At 62.9% G+C, this 9429-nt stretch overlaps 1 protein-coding gene across 1 annotated transcript in view; it reads left to right on the top strand.

Annotated features, from left to right (window-relative positions):
- ATP13A2 (ATPase cation transporting 13A2) overlaps positions 1-9429 on the top strand; it is a 24692-nt gene that overhangs the window by 7395 nt on the left and 7868 nt on the right. The window contains exons 7-27 of the mRNA XM_045298946.1: positions 629-706; positions 886-955; positions 1773-1907; positions 2000-2066; positions 2141-2272; positions 3230-3385; positions 3738-3848; positions 3930-3976; positions 4059-4247; positions 4951-5157; positions 5420-5515; positions 5591-5747; positions 5828-5948; positions 6049-6173; positions 6641-6801; positions 6904-7020; positions 7110-7189; positions 7705-7857; positions 7935-8031; positions 8878-9101; positions 9215-9374. Of these exons, the coding sequence (XP_045154881.1) occupies positions 629-706; positions 886-955; positions 1773-1907; positions 2000-2066; positions 2141-2272; positions 3230-3385; positions 3738-3848; positions 3930-3976; positions 4059-4247; positions 4951-5157; positions 5420-5515; positions 5591-5747; positions 5828-5948; positions 6049-6173; positions 6641-6801; positions 6904-7020; positions 7110-7189; positions 7705-7857; positions 7935-8031; positions 8878-9101; positions 9215-9374 (2683 nt within the window). The remainder of the gene's footprint in view (positions 1-628; positions 707-885; positions 956-1772; positions 1908-1999; positions 2067-2140; positions 2273-3229; positions 3386-3737; positions 3849-3929; positions 3977-4058; positions 4248-4950; positions 5158-5419; positions 5516-5590; positions 5748-5827; positions 5949-6048; positions 6174-6640; positions 6802-6903; positions 7021-7109; positions 7190-7704; positions 7858-7934; positions 8032-8877; positions 9102-9214; positions 9375-9429) is intronic.

Below are 9429 nucleotides of genomic sequence, written 5' to 3' on the forward strand. Positions count from 1 at the left end.
GAACTAGAAAGGCGAGGCTTCACCACCCATTTATCCCTCCGCCTTTCAACCAGCACCACATGTGATTATCGGCCAGGCTGGCACAATTAACTAACTCACCCACCCTTACCGATGGTGGGCCCCTAAGTCTTCAGCACTGTGGGCTTTCCCAACCCACGTCCTAACACGCAGACCAGGGACTGCGGTGTCAAGGAGGCCAGGGCCCCTCTGCCGTGCCGTAGGAGCAGCAGCCAAAGCCCGATGTTTGTCCCTGGCTGGGTGCCAGGCCCTGCCTAGCGAGCACGATGTGGCGCTTGATCTCATTCACTTAGCCACCCAGGGGCTTACCGCTGCCCTGCCCGGCACAGTCGTCTCCTGGGCTCTTCTGCCTATAATGCTCTCAGCAGCAGCTCAGTCTCCATGCTTGCTTGCCCCTGGGGTAGGGGGTTCGAGGCTCAGAAGCATTAAAAAGAAAGTGAACCCCCAGAGTTAGTGGGTGCCCTGCGTCCCCCTTCTCCTGACGTGTCACGTGGCAGAAGTGACCCGAAGGTCTGCAGTGCTCAGTCCTGAGCCACAGCCTATGCACAGTGGAGGCTACAGGGCCCCTGCCCCGTGGCCCACACGCATGTCCCTGACGCCCACCCCACAGCCTCCTGGACCAGGGCCGCACCTGTGACGACGTCCACCGGTCTCGCTGTGGACTCAGCCTCCAGGACCGCACTGTGAGGTGGATGCTACCCCAGACCCGGGGGCCTGGGAGCTGGGACCCCCATCCTGCCCGCCTTGGTGTGGCCTTCTCGTCTCCTGCCTTCTCCGGGCCTTGGCTTCTCCAGCTATAAAACGGGGAACCGGAACATCCCTGCAAGGTCCAGCCCCCCGGCAACGTGACCACTGCCTTTGTTACAGGAAGGCCGTCTTCGGCCCCAACGTGATCAGTGTTCCAGTCAAGTCCTATCTCCAGCTGCTGGTGGACGAGGTAGGGTGCTGGGCCTCACCCCAGCTGGGCATGCCTGGCCTTCTCAGTGGTGACTCAATAGCCCAGCTTGGCTCGCAAGAAGCCAGGCCTCGGAACTGGTGGCTCTGGCTGGGCCTGGGCTGGAGGTTAGGACTGAACAGGGGTCTTAGGGGGCTGGGAACAAGCCCACCTTGCCTGAGCGTCTACCGTGCTCCAAAAGACGGGGCCCTGGGCATGGTCAGCCACTTTTGTTCTCCAGCAACCCAGGAGGGAGGGGTGAGAGCTAGACTCCATTCCCCTCTGAGGAAGCTGAGCTTGGTAGGGTCTCGAGTGGTTGCAATATGCTGGAACAATGGGGGTGTGGGGGGGCCGCAAAAGCAGATACCTTCACTGCATCCTGGTCTGTGGGCGAAGCACAAAATGGTTTCCTTGCCAGGAGGGTGCTAAGTAGTTTTCTGAGAAGGGGGCTACTGGGACTCAGGAGTGAAACAGGAGTGGCCCACCCCTCTGACCAGAACACGGGCCCTAAACCCCAGTGTGCTGTTGCTACAGGCTTGGGTGTCAGGCAGGTGACTCAGCCTTCCTGTGCCTGAGTGGTCACTGTTGGGTGACAGTTGGGACATGTAGTGGGGGCTCCACAATGTCATTGTCCCCGACACCTGGAGAAGATGGGGCTCAAGGGACAACTGGCGGGGGGAGTCTGACTAGGAGACTGTTTGGGATCAGGTCCTGGCTGGAGTCTTCTGGGAGCTGCCAGGCTTCTGCACCCATGAGCCTCTGACTGGGCTGCCCTGAGGGTGCCGTCCTAATGTGTTCTGCGCCCCTCCTCCCCTTGCAGGTACTGAACCCATACTACGGGCTGCAGGCCTTCAGCATTGCGCTGTGGCTAGCCGACCACTACTACTGGTATGCCCTGTGCATCTTCATCGTCTCCACCATCTCCATTGGCCTGTCACTGTACAAAACAAGAAAGGTGGGTGGGGTGGGGTGGGGAGAGGCAGGAGGCAGCTTGGGGGACAGGTTGATCCCCAAGGACCTCCACCCACCCCTTCCCTTGTCTCACAGCAAAGTCTGACTCTGAGGGACATGGTCAAGCTGTCTGTGCAAGTGTGCGTGTCCCGGCTAGGGGGAGGTAAGAACTGGAGGGGGGCGGGGCCGGGGGCGGCATAGGTGGGCAGACTGCACTGAGGCTCCTCCTTCCTCCAGAGGTAGAATGGGTAGACTCCAACGAGCTGGTGCCCGGAGACTGCCTGGTGCTGCCCCAGGAGGGGGGGCTGCTGCCCTGCGATGCCGCCCTGGTGGCGGGCGAGTGTGTAGTCAACGAGAGCGCTCTCACAGGTCAGCCCGGGCCCCTCTGCCCTCTGCTTGGCTGCAGAACCTCACGTTTGCCTGCCGCCTTTGTCTCTCACGTTGCTTAGCCTCCCCACGGTGCATGGTCCCTGGGGAGCAGGTGTACTGTGTGCGCATGTCTGCGTGCCAGTGCCAAGGACTGTCCGCGGCAGAGGAGTCCCCCTGTATGCCGGACCGCCCCCTCCTTCCGTCACGGATGGGGTGTGAGGTGGTCTACCAGGCTCTGCACGCCCGCAAGTCGATCAAGGGGTCGGGCGCCACGCGCAGTACCAAACTGGCCTCTGTTCTGCCCCATATTCGTCCACGTGCGTGCTGCCTTCAGCCGTTCTGGTGCACGGGGACGGAGTGTTGGGCCCTGTGCCGCAGGAGCAGCAGCCCCTCTGTGTACTCGAGGCCCGGGAGGATGGGAGGCTCCCAGGCAGAGCTGTGGGGGTCGATGAGGTCGGTGTGCAGTAGTAGAAGGGCTGCATCCGGGCCTGCCTCACCCATGCAACCCTGCTGCCGGGCAGGATGTGTGTGTGTGGGGGGGTGCTTTACAGAGGTGAATCTCCCTCTTTAGTGGTTTCAATTAGCAAATGAAGTCATGGTGTTCATTATAGTAATCCCAACAGAAGGAGAAAGTCTTCCAGTCCCCTACCACCACCACCCGCCCCCCACACGTGTGTGCCCACACTCTCTGTGACCACCCTTCCCACCACCCACCCCGAGGTGGCCCCTGGTGACAGGCTGGCACATGGCCTCCCAGGACTGCCTCCCTGTGTCCTCTTTGCCCTCTCTGGGCCTCACCTTCCCTGTCTGGGAGCAGCACTGAGGTTTCACTGGTGAGGAGAGCTCCCACACAGGGCTTATAAAGCAGTCCCATCCAGTCGGCCCTTCAGTTCCAGTTGCCAGGCGTGAGGGGCATGGAGCCCCTTCCCCCAGGGCCTCACACGTTGCCCCTCCCAGGAGAGAGTGTTCCTGTCCTGAAGACGGCCCTGCCGGCGGGCCCAATGCCCTACAGCCCAGAGACCCACCGGCGGCACACACTCTTTTGCGGGACTCTCGTCTTGCAGGCCCGGGCCTATGGAGGACCCCATGTCCTGGCGGTGGTGACACACACAGGTAGGAGCCAGGTTCACGAGGACAATGCTCAGCTAAACACCCACAGGAGAGGTGGCAGGAGTGGGCAGGAGCCTGGGTCCAGGGCCCCACACTCAGCCCAGCTGCTGACCCCCCTGGGACCTGGGTAAATGTCATTGCTCCTTGGGCCTCGGTCTCCCCATCAGTACTAGGAGAGGCTGGGCAAGCATTTAAGCTAGAGTGGGTGGGCAAGGGGTGTGGCAAGCAGGAGAGCCTGTCCCTCTTGAGGGGAGCAGTCACTCCCAGCAGGCTCCTGCCACCTGGGGATGGGACCCAGTGTCCTCACCCAGCTCTAGTGGCTTGCCCTGCCTCAGTTTCCCTGGCTCCTTCCCAGGGTTCTGCACTGCTAAAGGAAGCCTGGTGAGCTCCATCTTGCATCCCCGGCCCCTGAACTTCAAGTTCTACAGGCACAGCATGAAGTTCGTGGCTGCCCTTTCCATCCTGGGTGAGTATCCCCTGCACCCCATGCTGCCAATGGCCCCACTGCCCGGCCCGGACCCACTCAGTCCCTGCTCTGTGTCCCCAGCTCTCCTGGGCACCGCCTACAGCATCTTCATCCTCCACCACAACCAGGTCTGTCTCGGGGGCCTGTGAAGTGGGGGAGGTCGGGTGCTGCCCCGGGCCAGCCGGTGGCACTCATGGCGCCTCCTGCCAGGTTCCACTGAAGGAGATTGTGATCCGGGCTCTGGACCTGGTGACGGTGGTGGTCCCGCCCGCCCTGCCAGCCGCCATGACCGTGTGCACGCTATATGCCCAGAGCCGCCTGCGGAAGCAGGGCATCTTCTGTATCCACCCGATGCGCATCAACCTGGGCGGCAAGCTGCACTTGGTGTGTTTTGACAAGGTGGGAGCTGCAGCATGAGGCGGTGGGGGCGGGGACCCATGGGCCACCCTGGTTGACTGAGGATCTGCTGGGTGCCATGTTCTGTCTCAAGGTAGGGACACTCACGGGACCCCGCCGAGCCCCCAAGTACAGTCAGATGCTGTGTCCAAAGCCCTTACTTGTTTGATCAGAGAGCACCACCGAGGGACTGCAGTGGGCCACTGCCACGCTCGCGCATCAGGGTGCTGAAGGGAGGGAGTGGGGACTGGTGAGGTGGTCAGTGGGGACCCCAGCGAGAAGGCTGCTCCAAGCAGAGGCCCTGGGAGCCGTGGGACAGGTGGGGTAGCAGCACCTGTGAGGCCCTGACGGGACAGACCGACAGGCAGGCCACTCCTGGACCACGGGGAGCTTTCACACTGAGGAGTGGCTGCCGTGCTGGCGAAGGGCTGCTGGTGTAAGTGGGCAGCTGAAGTGCAGTATGAAAAGGCACTCATTCATTCTCTCCCTCCTTCCTTCATTCGTTCATTCAACAAGTATGTGGAACACTCCCCGTCTAGGAGCAAGTTCCCCGCCAGCTCCCAGACACCTCCGGAAGGGAGTAAAGTCAGGCAGGGGGGCGGGGGGAGCAAGGGGAGCCAGCAGAAAAGGTGGCCTGTCCTAGCCCAGCTGGGGCTCCCAGGCAAGGCTCCCAGCCAGGCTCACCACCACCCTGCCCCCGCTGCAGACGGGCACCCTCACAGAGGACGGCTTGGACGTGATGGGTGTGGTGCCCCTGAAGGGGCAGGTGTTCCTGCCGCTGGTCCCAGAGCCCCGCCACCTGCCCGTGGGGCCCCTGCTCCGAGCACTGGCCACCTGCCACACCCTCAGCCAGCTCCAGGACACCCTAATGGGCGACCCCATGGACCTCAAGATGGTGGAGTCTACAGGCTGGGTGAGGAGGTCAAGCAACTCAGCCCCACCCCCACCCCCCACTCTGGGCAGCGGTCTCCTGCTTTCCCCGGAGGAAAGCAGGCTGGGGCAGATGGGGAGTCAGGGGTCCGAGTCACCCCACCAGGGATAAGGCCAGAGTTTAGGCACGGTCTTCCCCATCCCAGAGCCCAAGTTCTTCACTTCTGTACTGCCCCGCCTCCATAAGTCTAGCTCAAATCTCTCCTGCTGCCTCTTCTGGCTAACCGTCTCTGCCTGTTTCCCAGGTCCTGGAGGAGGCGCCGGCAGAAGACCGGGCCTTGGAAACCCAGGTCTTGGCAGTGATGAGACCCCCACTTGGGGTGCCCCAGTTGCAGGGGGCGGTAAGCCAGGGGTGTCCGGGGGTAGGGCCGAAGGGCCGGCTCTCTACAGCACCTCAGTGGTCTCTCTGCCCACAGGAGCGCCCAGGGTCCATCAGCATCCTCTGCCGCTTCCCTTTCTCGTCCACCTTGCAGCGCATGGACGTGGTGGTGACCTGGCCAGGGGCCACACAGCCTGAGGTTTATGTCAAGGGCTCCCCGGAGCTGGTGGCAGGCCTCTGCAGACCTGAGACAGGTGACTGCTCGGGTGTTGGCGTTCAGGGCCAGGGCCCCAGCCTCAAACCTCCTCCGGCTGACTCGCTCCTCTCCTGCCAGTGCCTGCCAACTTTGCCCAGACGTTGCAGAGTCACACCGCTGCCGGCTATCGAGTGGTGGCACTTGCCGGCAAGACCCTGCCTATCACGCCTGACCTGGGGGCAGCTCAGCAGCTGACAAGGTGGGCCCTAGGTGGGCCCCCACCGCCCCCTCGGAGGACTGGGCTGAAGGTCCTAGGGGCCAGGGGGAGGACCTCTGACCTGAGGCTGCCCGTCCCCCAGGGACACTGTGGAGCAGGAGCTGAGCCTCCTGGGACTGCTGGTGATGAGGAACCGGCTGAAGCCACAGAGCACGCCGGTGATCCAGGCCCTGCGGAGGACCCGAATCCGCACCGTCATGGTCACAGGTACTAAGCAGGCAGGCCCTGGCCCCACTGGATGGGAGCCTCACAGCATCCCTCCCATGCCTCCCATTTAACAGATGAGGCCGTGGAGCCCAGGCTTGGTGTCAGATGGCCCGGGGTCTAGCCTGGCTACTCACCAGCTGCGTTGTCACCTTCCGGGTCCCACTGTCCCCTTCTGAGAAACGAGAACGATGGTGCCAGCCTCAAAGGCTGTGACCAGTTTGTGTAGCCAGAAAAGGTCCTCTGGCTGAGCAGCACAGTAGCAGCGCAAGCGGTAACGGGCACCCCCTTTCCAGGAGACTCACCCCTGGAGCCCCATCCCGTTTCTTCTGAGACCCTTTGGCACCTGCTTTTATACACAAGGAGCCAGGCGGTCAGAGGTGTGGGTAACTTGCCCAGCTTGTGAGTGGTGGCCTGCCACACCTTGAAGGGTCAGGGTAAGGACCCTGACCTTGCCCCATGCTCCCCAGGGGACAACCTGCAGACCGCAGTCACTGTGGCCCGGGGCTGCGGCATGGTGGGATCCCAGGAGCGGCTGGTCATCGTGCATGCTGCACCCCCTGAGCAAGGCCAGCCTGCCTCTCTGGAGTTCCTGCCCGTGGAGCCCTCTGCAGCCATGAATGGGGCAAAGGTGAGGCTGCCCGAGTCCCCAGCCCCACCCCTCTGCCACCGCCTGGTCCCACCTTGCCAGTATGGGGAAGGGGGATCTAAACTGAACTTCTTGGGCGCCCAGGAACCTGTGCAGGCTGAGAGCTACACCCTGGAGCCAGACCTCCACTCCCGCCACCTGGCACTCAGTGGGGCCACCTTCAGCATCCTGCTGAAGCACTTCCCCAAGCTGCTGCCCAAGGTAGGGTGGCCAGCCCCTCCCAGCTCAGCCAAGGCCTCCTCTTGACATGCCCCTGGTGGCTGTCTCAGCCCCTCCCCTCCCTGTGCCAGGTCCTGGTCCAGGGCACTGTCTTTGCCCGCATGGCCCCCGAGCAGAAGACCCAGCTGGTGTGCGAGCTGCAGAAACTGCAGTGAGTGCTCTGGCAGTCCTGTGGGGGGCAGGATGGGGGCGGGCCTGTGGGGGTGAACTTGCCTACAAATCCAGCCTCCCTGCCCAGGTGTAGGAGAGCTGCCATCACCAGGCAGGCACTCCTCAGAGTGCTGAAAACAACCCCAGCACCTATTCACTGAGCACCTAACGCCGAGTGGGCGGGAGGGCAAAGCCAAGGTGCCTGAGCAGGACTGTTGCTGGTTGGGGTCGTGCTGGGAGCAGATTACCAGGCCTTTCTCCCACAATGTTACTGGGTGGATTTGAACTGCCCGCTTTGATTCCTTGGTGGTTGTTTGGAACCCAGCCTGCCCCGTGTGCAGGGTGGAGCTCTGCTCCCCGGGGTCAGAGCTCCGGCAGAGCACCGAGCAGACTACAGGCACCCCAGCCTCCATTACACAGGAATGCAGGCATCCCTTCTTCTCTCAGCAAACCTGGGAGCACACACCCAGAGCCAGGGAAAGACCTGGGCCCCACCTGCCTGCCCCTCCCTGCCAGGTACTGCGTGGGCATGTGCGGGGATGGCGCCAACGACTGTGGGGCCCTGAAGGCAGCCGACGTGGGCATCTCGCTCTCCCAGGCTGAGGCCTCCGTGGTCTCATCCTTCACCTCGAGCCTGGCCAGCATCGAGTGTGTGCCCAAGGTCATCAGGTGAGGTGGTGGGGCTGGCAGGCAGGGGCTCTGGGGCATCAGCCGAGCTAGCCCCTAATACCCATGCCTCTGCCCAGGGAAGGCCGGTGTTCTCTGGACACGTCGTTCAGCGTCTTCAAGTACATGGCTCTGTACAGCCTGATCCAGTTCATCTCTGTCCTGATCCTCTACACGGTGAGGGCCAGCTAGCAGGGCAGGGGGGCAGGCCCTCGGGATGAGGCTGCATGAGGTGAGGGGAGCACTAAGCACCCCAGCCCACGGCTGAGTCCCTTCTGACTCCCAGCCACCCTCCGGGATAGGGTAGACCCGCCCCACGGGGATCCCGAGGGTGTAAATCTCTACGAGAGCAGACTGCCACGTCTTTCTCTCGCAGAGCAGCGGGCGGGTTTGAACACCTGACCTTTTGGTCTGCAGCCAAGTGCTTAATCAGCTGCCCCCTCCCCCCTCCTGGTTCATTCTTACTCAGTAGTTCCCCCAAAATGGGAGCCACTCTCTTATGCTGAACTTTATCCCTGTTCTTGGGAGAGTTTTACCTGCAGGGGAGATGGAGGCAGAGCCCAGGCAGAGGTGAGGCAGCTGGGAATACTGGAGGGGCAGGACACTGGTCTTTACTCCCCTGCCCTGCGCCCCCAGAATGAGTTGATGCCAGAGACCCTGCAGCTCCTGTTCCTGCCCACCGAGAATCCAGGCACTTCCCCCAAGGCAGGAGTCCTTACCCCCTAAGCTAAGGGCCCCCAAGGCTGAGCCGCCCCTCCCCCATCAGGCTGAGATCCTGAGGGTGGGGAACCACCCCTTCGGACTGAGTGTCCCTAGACTAGCAGCCAGGCCTTCTCCCCACCTGTGGGAAGGAGTCTCCCTGAAGGCAGGGCTATGTCTCCCACACCAGACTTGGGGCTTACCTCCCACACCAGACTTGGGGCTTACCTCCTAGCACTGGGTTCCGTGGTGGGGGGACCGGAGCAATGCAGGAGGGGAGGGCGGCCAGGGCCGAGAGTTACAGCCTCAGCCCGCTGCCTGCAGGTCAACACCAACCTGAGCGACATGCAGTTCCTGGCCATCGACCTGGGCATCACCACCACTGTGGCCGTGCTCATGAGCCGCACGGGGCCAGCGCTGGTGCTGGGCCGGGCGCGGCCACCGGGGGCCCTGCTCAGCGTGCCCGTGCTGAGCAGCCTGCTGCTGCAGGTAGCCCTGGTGGCTGGCGTCCAGTTGGGAGGCTACTTCCTGATCTTGGCCCAGCCCTGGTGAGTAGGACCCTGCTCAGCTACCCTCCCCCCACCGCCCCCACATCCCCACTGACCCCCCTGCCTCACCCCTCCAACTGCACTCACGCTCCACCCCCTCCCCCTGTGCCCAGGTTTGTGCCTCTGAACAGGACTGTGCCCGCCCCGGACAACTTGCCCAACTATGAGAATACGGTGGTCTTCTCCCTGTCGAGCTTCCAGTACCTCATCCTGGCCGCCGCCATGTCCAAGGGGGCTCCCTTTCGCCGGCCGCTCTACACCAACGGTGCTGGGGCATGGGGGGCAGGGCTGGCAGGCGTGCTGGGGAAGGGGCTCGGGGCGTGGCAGG

The sequence above is a fragment of the Echinops telfairi genome, unplaced genomic scaffold (assembly GCF_000313985.2).
Source record: "Echinops telfairi isolate 266 unplaced genomic scaffold, ASM31398v2 ScPeMD7_7457;HRSCAF=8495, whole genome shotgun sequence".
Classification (NCBI taxonomy): Eukaryota; Metazoa; Chordata; class Mammalia; order Afrosoricida; family Tenrecidae; genus Echinops; species Echinops telfairi.